The 25937-nt window shown below is 20.6% G+C and overlaps 7 protein-coding genes across 7 annotated transcripts; 3 read left to right on the forward strand and 4 right to left on the reverse strand.

Annotated features, from left to right (window-relative positions):
- Nucleotides 1-144: 144 nt before the first annotated feature.
- PY17X_1346800 (conserved Plasmodium protein, unknown function) lies at nt 145-3498 on the reverse strand (the record flags this gene model as incomplete). The annotated part of the gene is made up of 1 exon (XM_723954.2): nt 145-3498. The coding sequence occupies one exon, from the start codon at nt 3496-3498 to the stop codon at nt 145-147; it is 3354 nt and encodes a 1117-aa protein (XP_729047.2).
- A 657-nt stretch (nt 3499-4155) lies between these two features.
- Nucleotides 4156-7495, reverse strand: PY17X_1346900 (conserved Plasmodium protein, unknown function; the record flags this gene model as incomplete). The annotated part of the gene is made up of 3 exons (XM_022957224.1): nt 4156-4260; nt 4405-4593; nt 4850-7495. The coding sequence occupies 3 exons, from the start codon at nt 7493-7495 to the stop codon at nt 4156-4158; spliced, it is 2940 nt and encodes a 979-aa protein (XP_022813678.1).
- A 422-nt stretch (nt 7496-7917) lies between these two features.
- PY17X_1347000 (conserved protein, unknown function) lies at nt 7918-10667 on the reverse strand (the record flags this gene model as incomplete). Its single annotated transcript, XM_022957225.1, has 16 exons — nt 7918-7949; nt 8140-8165; nt 8291-8331; nt 8434-8497; nt 8650-8666; nt 8765-8799; nt 8883-8948; nt 9041-9088; nt 9179-9200; nt 9292-9397; nt 9482-9547; nt 9666-9708; nt 9802-9855; nt 9946-10054; nt 10188-10255; nt 10442-10667. 16 exons carry the CDS (start codon nt 10665-10667, stop codon nt 7918-7920), a joined length of 1023 nt encoding a protein of 340 aa, XP_022813679.1.
- Nucleotides 10668-11760: 1093 nt separating this feature from the next.
- Nucleotides 11761-12453, forward strand: PY17X_1347100 (ribonuclease P protein subunit RPR2, putative; the record flags this gene model as incomplete). Its single annotated transcript, XM_725494.2, has 1 exon — nt 11761-12453. One exon carries the CDS (start codon nt 11761-11763, stop codon nt 12451-12453), a length of 693 nt encoding a protein of 230 aa, XP_730587.2.
- Nucleotides 12454-13878: 1425 nt separating this feature from the next.
- Nucleotides 13879-18630, forward strand: PY17X_1347200 (conserved Plasmodium protein, unknown function; the record flags this gene model as incomplete). Its single annotated transcript, XM_725493.1, has 1 exon — nt 13879-18630. The coding sequence occupies one exon, from the start codon at nt 13879-13881 to the stop codon at nt 18628-18630; it is 4752 nt and encodes a 1583-aa protein (XP_730586.1).
- A 1061-nt stretch (nt 18631-19691) lies between these two features.
- Nucleotides 19692-20573, reverse strand: PY17X_1347300 (conserved Plasmodium protein, unknown function; the record flags this gene model as incomplete). Its single annotated transcript, XM_022957227.1, has 1 exon — nt 19692-20573. One exon carries the CDS (start codon nt 20571-20573, stop codon nt 19692-19694), a length of 882 nt encoding a protein of 293 aa, XP_022813680.1.
- A 1287-nt stretch (nt 20574-21860) lies between these two features.
- PY17X_1347400 (conserved protein, unknown function) lies at nt 21861-24934 on the forward strand (the record flags this gene model as incomplete). The annotated part of the gene is made up of 3 exons (XM_722717.2): nt 21861-22484; nt 22656-23433; nt 23625-24934. The coding sequence occupies 3 exons, from the start codon at nt 21861-21863 to the stop codon at nt 24932-24934; spliced, it is 2712 nt and encodes a 903-aa protein (XP_727810.2).
- Between the last annotated feature and the right edge of the window lie 1003 nt (nt 24935-25937).

Raw genomic sequence — 25937 nt, forward strand, 5'->3', positions numbered from 1 at the left:
ACGAAGAAAGAAAACGAAGAAAAAAACGAAGAAAAAAAACGAAGAAAAATGAAAAACTTAGTATAGCACATAATAATGTATCCCACACAGTTTCAGAGAAATGGTGCTCGCACACTTCCAATAATGACGGTATAGTTTAAAAGGTCAAGCAATTTCATTTAATTTAATTCCCAACATATAAATAGATTTTTTGCAAAAATTTTTCATATATTCATTGTATTGTTCATCATGATACATTTTATTTTTTAAAGAATAATTTAGCAAATATTGATAATTATTTATTGCTTGAGTTATAAAATTTTTATCTTCTACTGTTGATAATGTTTTACACACATAAAAATAAATATCAAAATATGATTTTTTTTCATCATCATTTTCAAAAATAATTTCATTTGTTGTTTCTTTCTCAATTTCATAAGTTTTTAAAAAAAAATAATAATATTGTATTACTTGTAATATTATTTGTTTTTGGTCTTTTGTTAAATTACCCGAAATATTATCATCAAAATTTAAATTTTTATTATCCTTATTATCTGAATTGAAATAAATATTATCAATAATTATATTCCATTTTTTACATATATAAACGTCTTTTAGTAGTAAAGCACATTTTAAAGCTAGATCTCTTTTATAAAATAAATATTGTTTATGTTCTATATATTTTAATGGATAACTAAATGAATATAAAATGTCCATATAATTTTTTATACATTCATCAAATGATTTTGTAAAAAAATTATAATAAAAATAAGCTTCACTTGAATTTATTAAAATGTCTAAATGTAAAGTTGTTTGATTAAATAAAGAGTAATATTCGAAACAATTTTTTATATATTTTTTAATTTTTTTAAATAAAAATTCGATTTCTTTATGGTTATAGCATAAATAATGTATATCATCAGAATAATCTATCCAATTGTTTTGTCCTTGTTTTTTTTTTCCATCTATATTTTTATTTTGTAAAAATGATAATGATAGAAGATTGTCATATTCTCGATTATTCCTATGCTTTGTGAATTTTTTATAATTATTTTTCATTTTATTAATAGCCAAATTGTTATATTCTGAATTACCAAAATTGCACACATCAAGTTTTAAATCATTTAATTTAATTTCGTTAAACTGAAAAATGTTCAAAAATTCTTCTACATATTTTGTATCGATGTTAATAAATGTGGACGGAACAATAGGCGATTTATTTTGTTCGCTTCTTCTTTTTTCATCTCTGCTAATTTGGTCATTTTTTATCAAATGAAATATTTCCTCCGTTATTTCGTCAAGTTCTTTTACATTTTCGCAAAACGTTTTTGAAAAGGACATTTGTTCATATAAATCCGAAAATTCAAAATCATGATATTTATTTTCATCCTTTTCAAAATTTAAATTATTTTTCTTTAAAATTTGTTCACATATAAATTTATATATAATATTTTCATCTGATATAATAAAAGGAATTATATCGAAATCATATTTGTTTCGTTTTTGAAAATGTTTTTCAGAAAATAGACATGATTGTATCTCTTTATTTATTTCCTCAGTATTTATGTGTATAACATTTTCCAAGCATGTTACATTTTTCTCTATTTGTTGAATATGATCATAAATTAAAATTTTATCATTATTATTATTATTATTATTATTATTATTATTATTATTATTATCATTATCATTATCATTATTATTATCATTATCATTATCAAAACAAGTTTCGGTTGTAACTTTTTTTATATCTACATTTTTTGTATTATCTTGAAATTCTAAATTATTTATTTCTTTTTTATCATTAGGACACGTTTTTAATAAGGAAAAAATATAATTTTGAATTTGGTCTTTTTTTTTATGTATATAATTTACATGCTTATATGTATCTATTGATGTACAAGTTGTTTGAGAATAGTTCAAATAATTATATTTTAAATATATGATATACATTTCTAAAAAATTTCGATAAATCATATATTTATATTCTACTATTATATTTTTTTCTTTTTCTTTTTTTAATATATGAAATAATTTATAAACATCTTTAATCATACAAAAAGATACATTAATTAAATGTTCATATATCGATAACAAATGTAAATCTAAGAATATATAACTACATTCGACAATATTATTAAAAATTGAAATACACATATCTATTATTTTTTTTAATTTTTCATCAAAAGATATTGATTCATTTTTTTTTTTATTTAACATTACATTACCATTTAAAATATAAAAAATAGTATTTTGGTTTTCTTCACTATCCAAAAAATAAGATTTATTATTTTTATTATTAATTGTTTTTAATATTTTATCATCCTTATTTTTATATATTACATTTATTTCAATTAAAACATTTTTTATTTCATTTCTCAAACAAGACATATGCATATCAATGATTTTTAAAACAAAAAAAGTTGATACTGTAAAAAAATTTAATTGTAAAAATATATCATTTATATTTTGAACAACATTTATTATTTCCATATCAATTGTATTACATTCTTCATTTTTTTCAAAATTGTTGATATTACTTTTGTTTAAATGTTTATAGAATATAAAACTGTATGTTAAAAAAAATAAACTATCATAAATATTTTTTTGCTTTCTTTGTATTACCCCAATTTTATCACAAATTTTAAATAAAAAATGTTCTACACATAAATCATATTTTATATATATTTTATTATTATTAATAGAAATATTGTGAGTAATTTTTTTATTTTTAAAATGGTCAAAAATTTTTAAAAATAAAATTAGACTTACATATAAATAATATATATCATTATTACTTAATAAATATATATTATAAAAACAGAAAGATATATACAGCAAATTTAGTTCAAAAGAGTTAATTATAATATCATTCAAATTTTTTTTTTCACTATTTTGGCTACTTTCACTATTTTGGCTATTTTTACTATTTTTACTATTTTGGCTATTTTCACTATTTTCATCGTTTAATTCAACATAACTAACAATATTTTTTTTTTCTTCATTATTGTCTTTTTGTATTACCAAATTATATGTATCACATATTTTGGTTTCTTTATTTTTTGCATATATTCTCAAATTTTTAATTAATAAAGATATACAAAAGTGTAATATACATGTAAGATCATTACGAATTTGTTCCAAATGTAATTTATCATATTTATTTAAGGTGATTGATATATCACTGTTTTGTTCATTTTGTGTATATAAAGTTTTTTGATAATTTATATCTTCTCTTTTTAAATTAGTTGCTTCATTTTCTTTTTTTTTTTCTTTTAATTTTTTTTTAATATTTTCTATATTATTTGCTATTAATTCCTTTCTTTTTTTTTCCTTTTCTATATTTGTTAATGTTTTATATTCATCATTTTTTTCAACAATTTTATTTACACATAATGAAAAAAATATTAAATAATTAGTTACTAAATCATTTGTCTTTATTCTTTTCAAATTTTTTAATTCGCCAATTTTTGCATATAAATATTCCTCTCGAATTTCACAAAATAAATTTATAACCATTATATCAAAAAATGAAAAAAAAAAAAAAAAAAAAAAAATTATTCTAGTTCATAATTTATTATAATTTGAGTATAACAAAATTCGTGGTAATGTACCACTTAATCTTTTTAATTAATATTGTTCAAAAATAAGTAATATTAAATAAAAAGAGAAATTGTAAAAACAAGGTAATGAAAAATATGCAATAATAGAAATAGAAGATGACAAAAAAACATAAATTTATTAAATGTTACTATGAAAATATTATATATCATAATAATAATAATAGTAGTAGTAGTAGTAGTACTTAAAAAATTTAAAGAATGCAAAATAAAAAGTTGATCTTTTTTTATTTTATTAATCAAACATATTTATCATCCACAAACTTTTCTATATGATAACAAAATGGAACAAAATTGTTAAAAAAATTGTAGCAAAGTGAGCAAAATTGTAATAATTATTAAAAAAACGGGGGATACATATAGAAATGTTTATATATATATGTGGCCATAACATATAATTTTATTTTTTATCGTGGAAAAATTACAAACGTTACAAATGTTACAAATGAACAAATATATTAGACGAAAAAAAATGTGAATAATAATTGCAATTCTAAAAAAAAAAAAAAAAAAAAAAAAAATTCTTTTTCAAATTTAATATAACCTTTTGAAATATTTAAACATAGTTTTCTATTAATTTGTTTAAAACTGCACATATAGAAATGTGATATTCTTTTGCTATTTTTGTATTTTTAATTTCAAAAGATATATTATTATTAACCTAAAAAAAATAAATAATTTATTTTTTATGTAATCAAATAAGTAATTTCATTTTTTATGTAATAAAATAAGAAATATAAATTTTACAGAAAAAAAATGCACACAAAAAATATTTCAACTTAAAATTTTTTTTTATATTTATTACCTCTTTTGCTTGTTTTAAACGGAAAATAAATAATGAAACAAAATAAGGATTATAATACAAAAGGAAATAAACTAGTTTCAATGTTTTTAAAAAATACTTCTCTCTCTTTTTATTTATCTTCATTAATTCATTATCTTTTTTATCATCTTTTAAACCTTTCAAATTAAAGAGGGATATGATTAAACAGTCCTGTACAAAAACGAAATTGAAAATAGCGCACGATAATAAATATATTACAAATGCATACGTACATCCATACATGCTACATAATTATGACAACATTTTTATGCGACTTTAAAATGGATGGCGGTTGATAAAACAATATATACCATTCAATATAAGTAAGCATTTATTTACACAAAAAAAAAAAAAAAATAAAAAATAAAAAATAAATAAATAAAAAAAATATAATAAAATAAAAATAAAAAAAATGTGTAAAACAAACCTGTATAAAGAACATTTCAGGGGTATCCAGAATAGAAGTTACTATATATGGATCGAATCGAATAAAAATTAAAGACGAAATAGTTAACAATAGTTTTATAGAAAGAAAAAATGTTTGTTGATTTTTTTGTATATAATTATTATTTATATTAAAATAATTGTCTTTAAATATATCAAAATTTTCAGATAATACGTTCTCTTCATTTTTATGTAGAATATTAAAATAGTAATAAATAAAAAAAATTTTCGAAAATTTAATAATATTTTCTAGATTTTCTTTATTATTTTTCTTATTATATTCATCTTGTGATATTAAATAAACAAAAGATATATTATTTAATTTGTCTATTGGAATGTGTGAAATTTGAATTAAATTATATTCCTTTTTTGCATTCTGTTTAAATTTGTTATATATATTATTAACACAATTTATGTTACAATCTTGTGTGCTTATTTGTATAAAATCTATTACATTATATGTACATTTATTAAATAAATTAAACAGAATATTTATATGTATAATATTTTTCATATTAATATTAAAAATATAAAAAAAAAGTTTTGTTAAAAATTGCTTATTATTATAATAACGATCTGTATCAATATGTTTTATAACCATTACTAAATAAAAAAAATTATCTTCTTCTAAACAAATAGTAAATAATTCCAATAAATTTATAAAATCACCAATATAATGCACATTTTCACAAATTAAATAATTACAAAATAAGCATATTAAAGAATTCATTTCTTTATTGAATCTTTTTTTAAAAACAATAAATTTTTCACAATTTTTATCACAAGGCTTAAATATATTTTTTATGTCTTTAAAAAATTCTACTAATAATTCAATCGATCTCTTTATTTTTGTCATGATTATGTAAACATCATTTGCTTCCATTTTGCCGCCACGCCCACTATCACTACCACTACCACGCCCACTATCACGCCCGCTATCACGCCCACTATCACGCCCACTATCACGCCCACTATCACGCCCACTATCACGCCCACTATCACAATTTTCAACATTTTCAGCATTTTCAACGGGGGCTGCGTCAATTTGGGGGGCATGGCTTTCTTCCGTGGAACATTTTTCTACATCTTTTCTTAAACGATATTTATCTGTAACAAAATTACATTGATTTAAAAAATTTACGACATTATAAATGTTGTTGCATATTAGTTGTATCACACCATCAAATTGGTTGTTAAGAAAAATAAAATTATATTTTTTTTCATTATTTAAATATTTTATAATATCTTCAAAAAAAATATATAATTCTACATTCATATAAGACAAAGGTGTTTTAAAAATATCCAATGATATTTTATTTTTATATTTATAATTTAAGCAAGGATATATTGTTGAATATAATTTATATAAATTTTTTTTTTCTTTTATATTTTTTATTTCTGAAAATAAATAAATAACATTTGCATAAAATTTATATATTTGATTTTTATTTAAGACATTTTGAATTTTTTTATTTTTTATATATATATTTAAATTTGTTAAGCAATTTATTGCTGTATTTATAATATGTTCTTCTCCATAATTTTCAATTATTTTATTTAATAAATTAAAATATTCTTTTATAAATTTTATGTAATTAATTTTCAAAATTATGTTATTTAAAAAAAGTAAGGAAATATTTATATTATCTTTTGTTAATAATATGTTTTCAAAATTTAAATCCTCAATATTTTTTTTTATCACATTTTCGTTATTTCCATTTTCGGGATTTCCATTTTCGGGACTTATTTTTTCTCCACACTCGTCATGTAAAGATGTTTGTTTTTCTTCTCTTTTGGTTTCTCTTTTTTTTTCAACTTGTATTGAAATGTTTTCCTTTAAAATATCAAAAATTAACTCTATTATACAAATTTGTTCATTTATAAAACAAAAATCATCATCTTCCTTTAAATTATTATTTTCATTATTGTCTTTAAAAAATGATGAATCAGATTGTTCCTCTAATTCAGATCCTGAATTTATTTGTTGACAATTTAAATCTTGTTTGTTATTTTCTTCAATATATTTTTTTTTTAGTTTTTTTTTAAAAAAATACATTTCCACATCAACATCAATATCATTATCTTCGTAGTTAACATATGTTGTTTTAATAAAATATTCATTTTTTAAAAAAGGTTCAATTTTTAAAAAAAAAGTTAAAGATTCAAAATATAGAATATTTATATCTTTTATATCATATTCATCTTCAAATACATCATATTCTTCATTTTGATAATTATCGTGTGTGTTATCATTTTGGCTATCTGTTTTTTTTTCAAACCCTTTTAATTTTTTATTTACATTTTTTATATGAATTAAATAATAATAAATAATAGAGTTAACATAAGGAATACATCTCTTTAAAAATGTACATGTTGAATTTGATACTAAACTATTAATTAGACGAATAGTAAATAATTTAAATTCATTTTTTGACCGTAATAATAAACAAAGAAATTCAGGGTCTATAGCTTTTAAAACATTTATTTTATCATTTTCTTTCAATTCATTTATATTTTTTGTCAATTTTAAAATGTTAATAAATTTATCTTTCGTATTTTCACTTTCTTTTATCCTTTCCAATATATTTTTTATTCCACCACATTTGCTTTCATCATTATTATCGTTCATTGTTTTATATTTATATAAATACACAACCTTTTGTTCGAAATGTACAATTGTATATTATTTATTTGTTTATTTGTTTGTTTGTTTGTTTGTTTGTTTGTTTATTTATTTATTTATTATTTACTTTAGTTTAGTTTGTTATCATATATCAAAGAAATTATTTATCACATGCATACTTAGGAAATATTTAAAAATCCCATAAAAAAACTTTCAAGTTTAAAAAAAAAAAAAAAACGAAACAATAATATAGAAAGAATTAAAAATAGTCATATATAATAGAGAATAATCTTTGTCAGAAATTCCTAATCTATCCTGTTAATTTATTTTATTATTTTTTTTTAATATAAAAATAAATATATAAATTCAATTTGTGTGATTTCCATATACATGTATGAAAAAAAAGAGAATTATCAAGATTACGTCGTTTATTTTAAAGGTCCTTCAAAACCAATAGGGACTTTTTTTTTTTAAATCATATAAAAAAAAATAATAAATTAATAAATTAATCAATTATATACATCATTCACATGGTAATATATAGAACAATTATTCTATGAATTTGTTTAGTTAAAATAAAAACTCAAGTTTCACAACACTACAATAATAAATGGTATTTTCATATTTTATAATATTTTAGCTTTTTTTACATATTCTTTTCTTCGGATTTTTTGAACTGCAAATTATTCAAATAAAAATATAAATTGTCAAATTTGCCATAATAATGCATTATATATTTTTTTATTCCATTTTTTATTGCATTTTTTATTGCATTTTTTTATTCCATTTTTTTAATATTACTTGATATTGTTCTTCCCAAAAATAAATCCCTCATGTGAAACCTTAATGGAGTTAAGCATTTTATTGGGTATATTACAATTTCTATATTTCAATTCTTATTAAAAAATATATATATTATTAAATTGTCTTTTTTGAGAACTTACGTATTTTGGAAACCCTTTGCAAAGCCAGGCATGGTTACGGAAATTTTTGGAAACCCCCTTTAAACTTATAGCCAAAAAATGAAATAAAAAAAAGCGAAATAAAAAAAAAGCGAAATAAAAAAAAGCGAAATAAAAAAAAAACGAAATAAAAAAAAAACGAAATAAAAATTATGACTGTTCATAATTTTTTTGTAATGGACAAAATTGTCTTCAAACCCGTTAGCTGTGGACAACTAAAATATATATAAATAAAAATAAAAATATATATGAATAAAAATATAAATAAATAAAAATATATTTTTATATTCGACGAATTAAAAAAATTAATTACCGTAAAATAGTCGCAATTTATCTCTTTGCATTTTTCTGAACAAGTTAAAAAAATGTCTTATTTTAATCTTATACATTGTATTTACTTTCCTATAAAGTTGCACACACGCATGTCTTACCATAAACCTCATCTACACGTAGTACTGACTCCATTTCATAAATAACTTCATTTTTCTCACAAACGCCTTCAAAAGTAAAATGAAAAATGAATAAAATAACTCTTATAATATAATTTTGTTATATATTTTTATAACTAAAATATATTTTATCCTCGAACCTTGTATATTAGGAACGATTTCATAATTATCAGGTATGTCCCCATTAACTGTTGTAAAATATTTATAAAAAATTGTATCAAAGTTTTTTGTTTTATATATTTGAGTAAAATTATTATACACAATTTTGGCTGTATTACTATAAGACATTTTAATATAAATCTGAAAAATTAAAAAAAGAAAAATTAAAATAAGAAAAATTAAAAATAAGAAAATATATCTATGTACTTTTTTTGTGTTTTATTTTAAATACTTTGGAATATTTTTGAATTATTGGATTTTTGTAAGAAGATGATTCACATAATGTGTAACCATCATTGTTAAAAATTATATACACACAATTATTTATGTTGTTACACCTGATAAAAAGAAAGTAAAATGTAAAATACGTTAAAAAAAAAAAATGAATAAATTATTTATTTCACTATATATATTTGGCTTACTCAAATTTTGCTTCATCTATATCCACATAATTTTTTTTGAGCAATGGAGTATCACATATTGCATTTCTTTAAAAAGGGAATAGTATAAAGGTGTTCATAATATTTATAAATAAATTTGATAATTTGTGAATATATATTCATATGGACAAATAAGTTTGTATATCCTTATCATTATTTAATTTACATATTATTCACATGAAGATATAAATTTTTATTTAATTCTTCTCCTATAAATAACATAAAAAATATATGTATATAATTATTTTCTCTAAATTATATAGGATTTTTTTTTTTTTTTTTTTTTTATTTTATCTAAAAACCTTGAAATTCAACATTCCAAATTTTATTATCCCCTCGTGTTGCCTTTATATTGTCTATATGAGAAATTGTGGAAACAATATAATAGTGTTAAAAGGAAATGTAATATTATTAGTTTTATAATATGAGTAGAATTATTTTTATACATAATGGAATTTGTTTAGGTTTCGATAAAATGCAAGAATATTTTATTATGAGTCTATGGAAATCTTTTATAATAGATAATATTCTGAACGTATCATTAGTTACATTCATCTTAAAAAGTTCCGAAAAAAAAATCGAAAAAACCGAAAAAATATTAATAAAAAATAAGTTATACGTTTTTTTATTGTTTCTATTAAATATTCATTAATTATGTGGATATTATTATTTTTTTTTTTTTTTCTACATCACAATTTTCTTTTCCTTCACAAAGCATTTGAACAACAGGCAATGTGTGAGGCGCATCAAGAGAATCTACAAAATATAGTTTCACAAAAAAAAATAATAAAATTTATTATTTTCTATGAAATTGTTTTTAAACTCGTGTAGATATTTATATGCATATGTTAAAGACATAATTTATAAATTTTATAAGTTCCATAAATTTTATAAATTTCATATTATATGCTATAAGCAATCAATTAACACTTTTTTAGTAACTTTTTTTTATTAAGAAATTGTCAATGTTAGGATTCCCATAGCTAGCATCTAAAATGTGAATAAATTCACCTTGCTCACACTTTAATGTTATTTTTTCATTTATGTTTCCAGATAACATTTTTAAATTACCCTTTAATATTTCATCTTTTGCATATAAACATTTTATTTTATGTTCATATAAAAGAACAATAGATACAAAGATAGTAATTAATGTCAAATAATTCATTTTTTTAAACAAAATATTATAATATTAAACAAGTATTATAGTTTAATTCAAATATATTTATTTAGGAACTTATTATTTTTCGAAATAATTTAACAAATGTATAATTATAAAAAAAAAAATTACATTTTCTCCCATAAAATTATTTATATACAATTGTGTATATACACGAATATTGTCTTGTAATACACACAAACAAGTATAAGGAATGAATACATATTGAATCTTAATACTAATAGATTGTCCACAATTTTTTTCATTTTTTTGCATAATTATTTTAGTATTATATAAAATAAATAAGTTAGTAAAATGTATTTATCAATTTTCATCTTCCTTTGTTGCAACTATGAAATTAGAAACAGTTAAAAAAATATATGCTGTATGTTTTTAAAATTATCGAAATATTATAGCTACTTTCGTTCTACACTTGTATAACTAAATTGTTCAGAAATTTTTATTTACAATAAATACCAAATATAAAATGATAACCACATTTGAAATTTAATATTGATTTCCTTTCTTCTCTATAAAATTCTATTGATACAAAAAAAAAATCGAAAACAAAAATCGAAAACAAAATCGAAAACAAAATCGAAAACAAAATCGAAAACAATAAATGAGCAACCTTTTAAAAAAAATAAAACAAGTATATAGCAATATATGCATATATATATACAATTTGAAGGGTATATGAAAAAAAATTACTAATTTCAACAATTAAAAAATTATTGTTATATTCGATTATAACCCCAATAGCTTTTAACATAATTAAACTTGCGAAAAATGAAAAAAATATTTATATCATTTTCTCTCACTCTCTATCCAAGCATATTTTTAATTACCTAAGATACACTAATTAAAATGTTACAACAATAAGAATCGTTGGAAACGTATAGCAAAATTTATCTTAAATATAAACCAATAAATAAATATTTGTAACTAAATTATTTATATATATTCCATAGTTATTTACAGATGCTTCAATTTTTTATTACTCACAATTTAAATGCAATAAAATAACGTGTGAATTTGGTAAATCATTTAATATATAAAGTTATATTTGAATATCACAACAATATAAAAAATTATTAAGGATATGGATGATAATTCAAAACATGAAGGTTATATTAATGAAGATAATTGTGAAAAATTAAAAAACAAAGCAAATAATCCAAATTATAACAGAAATAATAATAACAATGTAACAAAATATGATAATATGGAAGAAGGGAATTATAATTTTGTCGATAATACAAAAAATCTTGAAAAAATGAACATTCCACTGAATAAGGGGTTAAATGAAAACTCACAAATAAACCAACTTGATAATAATAAACCAAATAAAAGAAAAAAAAGGACAAAAAAATGTAATGATAATAAAGAATTGTTTAAACCTTCAAATCAAATGGTTAGGATAAATTATTTATTACAAGCATCATTCCTAATTAATAAATTTAGTCCTAATTTATCAAGAAAATATATTAAAACAATGAGAAGACTTTCCAATAAATTTTTAATAAAATATGATAAAAATTTTAAAAAGCTATTTTGTAAAAAATGTAATTCAGTTTTTATTCCCAATGTTACTTGTGATACATTTGTTAACTCATTGAATATACAAAAAAAAAATAAAAAGAATATTGTTAAAGATTCTATAAATAAAAATGTAAAGCAGCGAGACGAATGTTTAGTATCATATCAGTGTAATCATTGCCAACACATCACCAAATTTGTTTATGAAACTACTCCACCAGTTCCTATTGAAAATGAGAATCCCACAACAGTATAATATGCAAATATAAGAAAAATAGAGCATTTAATATTGCTATTTTAAATATAACTCATATGTAAAAAAATATATTTTTTTTTAAATAATTCTATTTTTTATTGTTTTTTTTTTCGTACCTGCACACAATGTGTTCAAATTTTTTTATTTTGCCTCTTTTTATTTGATAAATATGAAAATTCTAGACAAGTACATAAGCCAATAAATTTGTGACTATCACATATCTTCTATATTTAAATAAAATATAAAAATCATATAAATTTGTTTTTTTTACACATATTTATCACAAACATGTAATTATAGTGATATTACTTTTGATTGAGGTGTGTATTAAATTCTATCATTTGCTTTATTTTTTTTTAATTTTCCATTTATATTCATAAGAAAACAAAATGGAAGTACTTAACAGTATATTTTTTATGTAACATTTTGCATAATTTTATATGATAATTATATGAAAATTAAACCATTATTTTACCTTAATAACCATAAATATACATATTATATATATATGAGAAAATTAACTTAAAAAATATTCAGTATAAATTTGTAAATACATTTTATAGGCTAAAATACCATTTAATTTCCACCCAATATTATTTTTCGTATATACGTCATAATTTTAATTTTTTAATACACACTTTTTAAATGTGGAAAAAATATAGGGAGTATAACATGTGTAGCTAACGGAAATTTTGGAATAAAGCTTTTTTATAAATAAAATGAATGGTCATAATTTATAAATTTTTTTCATAAAAAATTATGATCATGTAATATTTTTTTTATATTTTAAAGTTTATAGCACCAAAAGCTAGCTATTATGAATATTTGTTTTTTTTACAACACTGTTACCTTGTGGGTATCAGTGGGTGCATTTATATATTATTTCTGCTTTTAATTAGGTATCAATTATATTATATAATTATATATTTTTTTCATTCATTTTTAAACATATTTATAAATGTATATTTTTTGTTTAATCTTACATATATTTGTATATTTTTTTTTTGGTCATGCTATAATCTACAGCATTTTTTTTTATGTACATATTAGTTTTTTTTTTTTTTTATAACGTGTATATAATTATTTCTTTTCATAGCTACAATTAACACGGAAAATTATATATTAATATATTTTTAAATAACTTTTTTTTTGTTCCTTATTTGTTTATTTGTTTTTTTTTTTTTCGTGTCATTTTATTTTATTAGCATGCTTTTAAAATTATATATATTTTTGTGTGCGCTTATTTTTACTTAAAATTATGATTTTTTTCCTTTTGTAAACAATTACAAATTTTGTTTTTTTTAGCCAATTCATTTTCCCGTCCTTTTTTTTGTGGTGCCTTTAATTCGTGAACGTGTGTGACACATTAACAGCGGGGAAAAAAAAGTTTCAGCATTTTAGTTGTAGTGAATAAACACACTAGTAATGGATTTAAAAGATAATATAAATACAGGCACATTAGCTGATACTAGCAACGAAAGACAGGAAACTATAGTAGAAAATGACACAAATAATGAACAACGAAACAATGTAGAAGAAAATAAAGATCAAACAAATGAAGACAATGTAAAACAAGACATTGTAGAAGAAAATAAAGACCAAACAAATGAAGACAGTGTAAAACGAGACATTGTAGAAGAAAATAAAGACCAAACAAATGAAGACAGTGTAAAACGAGACATTGTAGAAGAAAATAAAGACCAACAAAATGAAGACAATGTAAAACGAGACATTGTAGAAGAGAAAAACACCAGTACAACAATAAATCCAAACTCTGTACATGTTACTAATGATGTTGAAAAGGATGATTGTAAAAATATACATTTAAATTTTACGGATAAAAATAGTTCAAATACTCAAAATTCTGCAAATTTAAATCCAATTGAAAAACCACAAGAAACTTCTGATAGTAGTAAACATGAAGATAATTTAGATAAAGAAAATAAATCTATATCACTTGAAATAGAAAAAGAGAAAAATAATCTTCAAAATTATGAAAATAGCAGCATGGGAAATCCCTCTTTAAGTGTAACAAATAAAATTAACCCTGAAAAAAAAAAAAATTCATATGTAAATACTGGCCCATTATACATTGAAGTGAAAGGGCTTTTAGAGGTTCTTAATGCACAAGATTTTGCAAATAATATAAAAAGCAACAACTTTGAAGAAAAAGGGAAATCTCCATTTCTTAGCAAGCGTTCGACCAGTGTTCCAAATAAAATTGTTCCAAAAAGTTTTATTCTAAATAAAGTAATTCCTAAAATTATTCATAAAGACATAAATAAACAAAATAATAAAAGTAAAGCATATATTCCAAAAAATGTAGAAATACCCAAAACCAAAAATATACCTAAACCACCTTTGTTAACGAAATCATACTTAAATCCGTCGAACACATTGAACAAAAGTGAGATGAATAACAAAATGCCAGATTCTAACAAACCTAAAGGAGTTTTTAGAAATATACCAAAAAAAAGTAAGCCATCAATCGAATCAAAAATAAAACCGAAAGAAACGTTTAAAACGAATTTTACACCTTTAAAAGAAATTAATAATGAAAATGAAAATATAGAAAACCCCAAAACCGAAAAAGCTGTTTTCAAATTTGTTCATAAAGTGTTACCTACATTAATTAAAGAAAAACATGTTAAATCTAAAGCGCCTCCTAAAAGTGATATAAAAAATACAATAGAAAATTTAAAAAAAAGTTCAGAAATAAAAAATGTAAAACAAAATTTAAATTTGAAAAAAAATATTAATGATATACGTAAACCCCCATTAATCACTAAAAAAAAAATTACACAAAAACCTAATGTTATACATAAAAATACATCTTTAAAGCCTGAACTTGTTAAAAAATCCAAGCCATTGTTAGACACGAAAAAAAATATTGTAAAAAAACCAGTTTCAAAATTGATAAGTGAAATTAAACCGAAAGAAAAGCCACAAAAAAAGAAAATAGTACTTAAGAGTGCATCGGATAATAAAGAGCCAGTTCTTGACACTTCAGTAGAAAGTAGCAATCTCAAATTAAAGGATGACGTAACTATAGATAAAGCAGAAACTGAAGGAGACAAAGAGAAAAGAGAAATAAATATAACTGACAAGAAAGATCAAACTGAAACAGAAAATAAAAAAACGTCGGTATTAAACGAGAATGAAACTACAGAAAATGATGCTATAAATGTAAAAAATGTCCCTGAAAATGACACAAAAATTGATAATAATGATAATACGGAAATAAAAAACGATGAAAAGGCTGATATTTTATCTAATGATGCAAAAGTAGAAGAAACTTCGAATGGTCCTTCCTATATAAAAGAGGAAAAAGTCATCGAAATAGCAGGTGATATTCCTGTCATAAAAGAGGAAAATATAGATGAAACGTTGGATGATATTGCAGATATGAAAGCAGAACATGCTGATGAAACTTTGGAAGACAATTTAGGAATAAAATTAGAACAAGTTGAAAAGATTTCGAATGATGCTTCAGATATAAAAGTAGAAAAAACTGATGATATTATGAAGGATTCTAAAGATGTGAAAGAGGAAACTTTAGAGGATGCGGACAATGCTACAAATTTAAATGTGGAAAAGGTAGAAACTGTAGAAAATGTAAATATATCTAACATGGAAAAAGGAGAGGAAAAAAAGAATATTAAAGAAGACCAAAAACTTGATAGTAAAAAGAAAGAATCAGTAAGCAATCTTAAAGAAATAAAAATAAAAAAAAAAACAGATTTAAAAAAAGGTGTTGACCAAAAAATGAATAAAAGAACTCCAAAAAAGAATGATCAAATATTATCAAAAAATGAAAATGCTATATCTTCACTGAGCTTAAAACAAAAATCGATACCATTTAACGTAAAACAAAAAACGACACCACTTACAGTAAAACAAAAAACGACACCATTTACAGTAAAACCAAAAGCGGCGCCATTTACCGTAAAACAAAAAGCAGCACCGTTTAGCATAAAACAAAGTATGAAATCAGACTTAGTTTTAAAAGGGAAAAATAGTATGAAAAGTTCACCAAACGTTTTGAAATTAAAAGCAGATATTAATGTGAATTCAAAAGACAAAAAAGATTTAAAACCTGAAAAAATTAATGATTTAGACAAAAATAATGTTAGTAATAAAACAGTCTCTACCCCACTAAGAAAAAGTGTAGTACCTATGAAAAAGGCCAGTGGGGTAAAAAAGATGTCATTAAGCAAAAACTTTATTAAAGGTTTCGACTTGGAGAAAAGAGTATTAAAAAAAATTAACAGATCAAATAGTGATAAGAATATGAAAAAGAAATCACAAGATGATATCCTTTACAATAAAAGTAATTCTAAAAGGGTTTCATCTGCATCTTTAAAAAATGCAATGTCTATTATAAAAAAAAAAGAATTAGGTAAATCAAAATCTGATAATATTAATGAAATAATATTAAATAAGAGTAAGACTACATTATCTTCGAAATCTGAGAGCAATGCTCATAATACATTAGAAAAAGAGGATACTATTATGAAAAAATTGGATTCTAAAGAAAGCAAATTATTTAATAAAAAGAAATCATCGAGCTCAAAAATATTAAAATTGAATGGAAAGGCAAGTATGACATCTTATATAAGTAAATCTAATTTGATTAATAACAATGATAACATAAATAAAAATTCAGCTTTAGAAAAAAATGAAGCATCATCGTCTAAGGGTATTTCTGAATTAGAAAAAATAAACAAACCTTTAAAAAAATCTAAATCATTAAAAAGGCAAAAATCAAAGGTAAATAAAAAGATAAATATGAGTGAAGACATGTCAAATGGTGAAGAGAAAGTTATGACGAAAACCCCAAAATTAACTAACTCCAAAAAGATGAAAACAGTGCCCTCACAAATAAAAATGGATAAAAAAATAAAAAAAATAAAATCAGACACAGCACAAAAAGGAACAAGTAATAATATAATTAAAATGAAAGAGAAAAAGGGTTCAAAAAAAAATAAAACAAATGATAGTGGAATGAATGTTTTTTCAGGAGGAGTTAACGCAATGTTAAATAAAGAATTAGACAAAATAAAGCCTTTAAAAGATAAATGGAAAACTAATTATGTAACCCCAAGAATTGGACGAGATGACATAGTAGATAGTTTTGATATAAAATCACAAATGATCAATTCAGATTATTCTAATAATAATAATAATAATAATTCCAATTCTGGTGCTCGTTCATCATCTCAATCTATATCATCCAAAAAAATTTCAAAAAATAAGAACATTGATAAAATAAGCAAAATTAATAGAAATATAAATAATGAAAACAACTCATATAATCAATCACAGAATTTAATGAACAAAACAGAACATAATAGTTTAACAAAAATAGACATTCCAGCAGCATTATCTTCATCTGTGAATAAAAATTGCATACCTTTAGATGACGAAAGGAGATATCGAAGTGTAGGAAATATTGAATTTTTGAACTTAAGAAAATCACCATCATTAAATATGAATAAAATGAAATCAGATAACGCACTAAGAAATTTATCTTTTCATGTAAAACTAGAACAACCTAAAGAAATTAAAGTAAAAGGTACTCCTAATTTGTATTTAAATAAATTATATTCTACAAATTCAGTAGCAGAAAACCTGAATGAAAGCAAAAAATGTAATTATAATTGTATGTTTGATAGATGTTATCCTACAAATAATAATACAAATTCTTGTGGAAGGAAGGAACCTACGATTCAAAACTTTAGTTCATTATTCAATGTAAATAATAAATATATACAATATAATACGAACCCAGGAATTAGAGTTATGTCCCATAATAGTCCAATGAAAATGTCTAGTATATATGAATCTGAATTATTTCCGAAGAAATTTACTAACGAATTTAATGGTCAAATGGGCGAGCATATTAGTAGACGATTTAGTACGCAAGTGGGAGTACCAACAAGTAGACAATTCAGTAATCAATTAAGTAGTCAATACAGTAAGCAATCCATTGGAAATATGAGCAGATATATGAGTAATCAAATACCAGAAAAGAAGAATAACCTAAATCAGTTTCCTTTGAGTGGACAAATTAATTCAAAATCATATTTTAACAAATCGTTTTCAAATAATGGCTCTCTTAAAATTCAAAAAAACCAAACATGTGGTACAACAATGAATTATTGCAGTTGTATTTAAATGGGAAAGTGAAAAATGTCATATGTATGTGTATATATAAATAGAAGATGGCTGATAAATCAAGTAAAAATTGAATTGATAAAAATAAAGCATATCCATATTAACAATTAGTAATGATTTTCATTGCCTGTATTTTTTATAACAATCAGAGATAATAATTTTGTTTTGAATTATTAAAATTTCACATTTTATTTGTTGTTTCGTTTGACAAATTTTATCATATAATGTACACATTTTTAATTATTTATTTGTGTCTATATACATATAAATATTTATAAGATCTTTTTTTTTGTTGTTGTTTTTACTTAATACATAAATATAGGGAAAAAATTAAATATGAAGCATATTTTTATATTTAATACAATAGCAATAATGAAAAATATGCGGATTTATTTTACTTAAAAAATTGAATGTTGTGTATGTATAACATTATTAAAAAAAAAATTACACAAAAATATATTTATTACATTTATTTAGCTTTATTAATTTGTTTTTCGAATATGGATGTATCAATGAAGTTTCCATTTATTGTGATGATAAAAAGAAAATATTATATAATACATCATAAGTTATAGTATAATTTAAATTTCATTGTTTTTGTATAATAGCTTTTTAATTTTTGTTGTTGTTATTATCACTATTTTATATCATTTAAAATTATTTGTTTGATTTGTAATTTTTCCTCATATGTTTAACTTAAAACTAACAAGATATATTATTCCTTTTATATAATTAATAAATATTTTATCGATATAATTAAAGATTTTGATATTTTCAATTTGAAAATATGTCCATATTTATTCATGCCATGAAAACAAATTGGGTTTATCCATATGTTTAAATAATAAGAATAATATAATTTTCACTTAAAAGGTGTAATGTCTTCAATACGGATTATATCAGTTATCTTTATCTCTATCTCTATCTCTATCTTTATCTCTATCTTTATCTCTATCTCTATATATATACATATGTAGCATATTTTAATGAATATGTTATTTTCACATGTTAAACAATATTATAATTTTTTTTTTTTTTTTTTAAATCATTTATTATATAATTTATTTTCCAGTGTCAAGGGTACTTAACAATTTTTTTAATTCGTTATTTTCGTTATACAAATAATTAATATGTTTTCTGTATAGATCTATTTGTGTCTTAAATAGAGAGGAAGTATTTTCCTGATCTGTTATTGGTAATTTTATTTGAACGCTATTATTATTATGATTATTTGGTATATGATTTTTTAATTTTGTATGAATAGAAGTAGCAATTTTCACTAATTTATCATTTTTATCTATTAGCATTTTATTATTTATTAATAAATTGTGTGTGTAAAAGATCAGATCTTTGATTGTATTTTGTTGTATTTTAATTATATTTAATGAATTATTATAATTTTTAATTAACAATTTTAAAATTTGGTGAAATTTTGAAGAGGAATTTGGATTATTCAATACTGGTGGTATATCAATATAATTTATTAACAAGGTGTTATTAAAAGGTTTAAAATTATTTAATTCGTCACAATTTTGTATTTTATTTTCATACATAGATATATTTAATTCGTTTTTATTTAATGTGTTAATAATATTTAATATATCTTTTTCCTTTAGTATATCTTCTTCAATGGAATTATTTATTGTTTTTTTTTTGTCGTTTTTTTTTTCTTCTTTTTTTAAGTCATTTCGTTCTTTTAAAAATATAAAATCTAAGATATGTTTATTTGCACAAATTATGTTTTCTATGTTACAACTAATATTTTTATTTGTAAAGTTTTTTTTGCTTTCCTCTTCATTTTTTATAATTGTTAATAAATCGAGTTCTTTTAAAAGACAAAAATTTTTAACTAATTCAGTTGCGATTTTTATTTTATTTTCTTTAGATATATCTTCACATTCATTCTCGTTATTTATTATTATATTTTCATTACATATATTCATTTTTTGGTATGATATATATTATTTATTAGTTCATTTTTCTATGCATTTTATTGCATGCTAAAATTTGGTTTATATATTCCATATTCTTCGTATTTATTATATAATGATTTTATTTTTGTACATATTTATATGTATAGGTATATCTGAATTTAAATTAATATAGTATTAAAACTTACACTCTCTTCAGTTTGTGAATTTATTTTTATATTTCATATTCCATAGTTTGTTATTATATTTCTGTTTTATCTGCAATTTTTAATGAGATCATAATGATATTTAAAAAATGCATACATGCATGTACCCATAATATATAAATGCATGAATTTATATAATAGGGGAACGAAAAAAATGAATAAGCAATTGTGATAAATAAACAATTATGATAAATAATCAAAAACACAATTTCAAATATAAATTTTTATAAAAAAAAAAAAAAAAAAATGGTATGCAATATAAAATAATTTATTATGCAAAAATATATATGTGTGTATATATTGGTATTAAAAAAATGTATTGCCAATGCAGTATATGATAAAATGGAAATATGAATAGAAAAACGAACTACCAATAAATAAAAAGTAATAAAATAAACAATAATGAATTAATAAATAGTAATTTATACAATCATAAATTATGTAATCTCAATGTATGTTATAATTTTTAAGTGATACATATTTTTTAAATTATTTGTTTTTGTATACTATTCATTATTATTTTGTATTTTTAAACTGTTGTAAATATATTTTTCACGATTTGTTTTCATAATTTTTAGGTGTGGTTGCTTTAGTAGATATATAAATATTTTTTTAAAAATTATATATTTGTTTAAATTATTCTTGTTATTTTATTTTTTTGTCTTTTTTTAAATATATATTATTTAAATGCAATTTATCATTATATTTATTTTACACTTTTTACAATGATTTTTTCTAGTTTAGAAAATAGTTTGCACATTTTTTATTTTTTTTGGTTGCAATGTTTTTAAAATAATATCATTAAATACATACTTGCTTGTCAAATCATATGTATTATATATATATGTATATCTTATTTCTATCTTTAAATGTGTTACTAAAATGTGAGTTATATTTTATATATTAAGCCTGAAATAAGCGTTTTCAATATATTACTCTGATTATTGTTTCAATTTTTTTTTTTTTTTTTTATAACAATCTGCTTATGCATTGGGGTAAGTGCCTTTAAGTCAAGTCATTTTTTAAGCCACTTTTTAAGCCATTTTTTAAGCCGTTTATTTTGCTTTTTTTGTCCTTTTTTGTTGTTTTCAAAATGCCGTGGTGTTCGAAAAAAAAAAAAAACACATCAAACCAAAGAAAGAATTATTTAAATCATAAAGAGAAAAATGATAACGAAGTAGTTGCAATATGTGATAATCATGCATCAATAATTAATATTATAAAAAAAGGAAATGAATGTTATCCAGAATTAAACGATAAAAAGAATAACACAATTAAAAAGGAGGTTGTTAAAAAATCCAATTTATTAAAATATTATGAAAAAAATGTTTTAAAAGATTATCCCAAAATAAAAAGTTGTGAAAATGTGGTGAAAAAAATGAATGCTTTAAAATTAAAAAATGAAATGAAAAGAGAAATAAAAAATGAAGTGAAAAGGGAAATACAAAATGAAGTGAAAAGAGAAATACAAAAAGATATTCCTAAAGATGTAAAGTTAGATAAAAATAACGATACTGAAGAAAAGAATAAGTTTGAATATTTTTCAAAGTTAAATGCAAAAAATAAATTTAAAGTGTTAAATGAAATAGAAAAACAAATTAATGATTATAAAAAACATGAAGTTTCTGATATTTATGATGATTTAGCATTTATAAATATATATAAATTAACTCATAAAAATATGTATGCTATATTAGATCAAGAAAATAAAAATGTGGTAAGTTCATATGCATGCATACATAAATACATGTATAACTATATAATATACTTTTTTATGAAATAATTAATATGTCTAATTATTATAATATCTGTTATACATATGAACTGAACACATCTTAAATATATTCATACATATAATCTCTTTTTTTATCTCTTTTGTTTATAACAGAATTATTATAATTGTAACGAAATTTTAGAAATGATCTTAAATAATAAATTACACAAATATAGTTTAATAAAAACTAAAACAGAAGATCAATATGTTTATTTGGAAAATAAAATAAAAGAAATTCAATTTTTAAAAAATTTTGAACTACAATATTATTTAAAAATAAAAAATAAAAAATATTCTATGAAATCTGAATATGAAAAAGAGTATAGTAAAGAAAATGCAATATTTTTAGAATTAAATAAATCATTATTATCTGAAAAAATAAAATCCTTAAAAAATTTTGTTATATCTCCTTATGATAAAGATGTTGTTGAAATAATTTTAGTACCAAATAAAAAAAATAGCGAAAATTTTGGTGGATATCATAGAATATTTTCTAATTTATTTATAACAAAATATATTTCATCATATTTTTATCATATAATTGAAAAAAAAATTGAAAAACATAATTTAGTGAAAAAAACAAATAATATTCATGTACGAATGAAATTAAAGACAGATTATCCACAAGCAATAAAAAACATTTTTAGATATATATATGATAAAAATTTTAGATTACAAGATCTTGATTTTAAATTATTAATAACTATTTATATAGAATGTAAAAATTTAAAAATAGATGGTATTATAGATGATGCTATTAATGCAATTAGAGAAAAAACTAATTTTGAAAATATTATAAAAATATTAGAAGTATGGCAAATTTTTAAAGAAACGGAAATGGTAAAAGATTTCTCTCGTATATTATCTGACTCGTGGTTTCTGATTTTTTCAGGTAAAACTAATTATGCATTTCGACAATTTTTCCCCAATTTTTTCCAATTTTTTCCCCAATTTTTTCCAATTTTTTCCCCAATTTTTTCCAATTTTTTCCCCAATTTTTTCCCCATTTTTTTCCAATTTTTTCCCCAATTTTTTCCAATTTTTTTCCAATTTTATATGTATGCACATTTTTTGATTCTTTAGAAAAGTACCACTATTTACTAGATGCAGAAACGTTCAGCCATTTTATTAGCTTCGACAACATAATGATAAACGAAATGAGGATATTTATTGAGGCGATAAAATTTATAATTAAAAACAATTGTAATTTGGAAGAACAGGAAATTATTTTCAAAAATGTTAGATTCGGTTTGTTAAGCCATGAAAATCTGTATAATATGCATAAATATATAAAAAATAGTTTTGATGATATTATACATAATAAATATGATGGAACGAATTTTATTTGTATGAGATATGAAGACAATAAAACTCGAAAAAAATATGATGAAGAAGAAATAAATGAAAAAAAAGACAATGATGTTGATATTACAACTGATAAAAAAAAAGAAAATGATGTTGATATTACAACTGATAAAAAAAAAGAAAATGATGTTGATATTACAACTGATAAAAAAAAAGAAAATGATGTTGATATTATAACTGATGAAAAAAATGATTCATTTAATACATCTTTTTCTGAAGAAATTAAAAATTTAAATGAATTTTATAAAATAATAAATATGGAAGCTTTTGAACCTCCTTATATAGAAAAAAAAAATATAAATATATCATTGAAAAATGTCACAAAATGTATAAATAATATTTATAGTATATTATTTGATAATATTTTTAAAAAACTGTTAAATAAAGATGAAGTAAAAGAAAGATATAAACCATGGAATGAAAATCAATTTTTTCAATGTGTAAATAATTCAGCTAATGAAAATTATTCTTTTCAATTAATTAAAAAAAAAAATAAAGTAGATAAATATTCTTTTACATATGGAGATGAAAGATTAATAAATGAATGTCGATATTGTTTTAAAATAATAAAAAGTAAAAATAGTAACATATCTATTGGTATTATATTAAAAATTGAAGAATTAAATATGACAAATCATACAAATTTTAAAATACCAAAAGTATTAATTGAAGGTAATGAAGAATTAGTAATTTATTTTGATTTTTTTGTCAATGATTTTTATATTTGTAATATAAATGAAAATGATGATTCTAAATTATTGAATAAAACCAAATTGAATATACATGCACATGAAAATAAACTAACAGACAATGATATAATTAATTATAATATTGCGGTTATAAATCAAATTCTTAACATAGACATAATAATATTACCAAAAAATATTACTTTTAAATATTCTTTCCCTATTTTGAAACCAATTACATATTTAGGGGAAATAATAAAAATGCCATTTATTAATATAAAACCCTTTTTTATATTTAAAGATTCATTAGATTCAATTATTATGCCATCTATCAAAATTTAAACACAAAAAATAATATATAAGAGTTGCATATCATGGTGTAAATAAGTGATATATATATAGAGAGAGAGATTTTCCTTTATTTTGTTCATTCCCCTTGCTATATATACATAGTATATATAATTGTCCATTCGTTGTGAATTATCTTTTTAAATATTACATTTATGTACATGCAATATGAGCATGCTTTAATTTTTTCGTAGGTTTTTCATATATATATATATATATATATATATATATATATTTATTTATTTATCATTTGTTTTTAATATTTATTCAATTTGCTTATTTTTTAAATTAACTTTCTTTGATGCTTTTTAAATATTTTTTCAATTTATTTTTCAATTTATTTTTATTGTAAAGAATGCAAAAATGGTATTTATCTTAATTTAAAAAAAACAAAAAAAAAAAAACAAAAAAACATTAATTATTTTTTAGCAATAATTTTTATAATTGTAAAGCATCATTTTTTTTACATAATAGTGTATATTTTTTTTAAACAGTAATTGCTTTATATTTTTTTTTTCCCTTTTAGTTAGCACATAATTATGTTTTAGGAATATATATGCATTTAGTTTTGTTTTAGTTTCGTTTTAGCTTCGTTATAGCTTCGTTATAGTTTCGTTATAGCTTCGTTTTAGTTTCGTTTTAGTTTTCGTTTTAGCTTCGCTTTAAATTGCTTATTGTTAATTTCATTCTATGAATGATATAATATATAAAGCTTGAAATTTTATTAAAAAATAGTTTTGTATAATATTGTGCATATATTTTTTTTTTGGTAAAACTGATAATATATTAATAAACGAAAAAATAAAAATAGTTGTAAAACTTATAATGATTGATAAAAAATGAGAAATATTAAAGTTGCTCAAATTAAATCTTTTAGATAACTAACTTTATCATATTGGGGAATCAAATTAGTATTTATGTATATATATATATACACGAATTATGAATTAGTTAATTTCCAAATAATTTATAATACATATCATAAGGATGTATGTGT

The sequence above is a fragment of the Plasmodium yoelii genome (genome assembly GCF_900002385.2).
Source record: "Plasmodium yoelii strain 17X genome assembly, chromosome: 13".
In the NCBI taxonomy this organism is placed as follows: Eukaryota; Apicomplexa; class Aconoidasida; order Haemosporida; family Plasmodiidae; genus Plasmodium; species Plasmodium yoelii.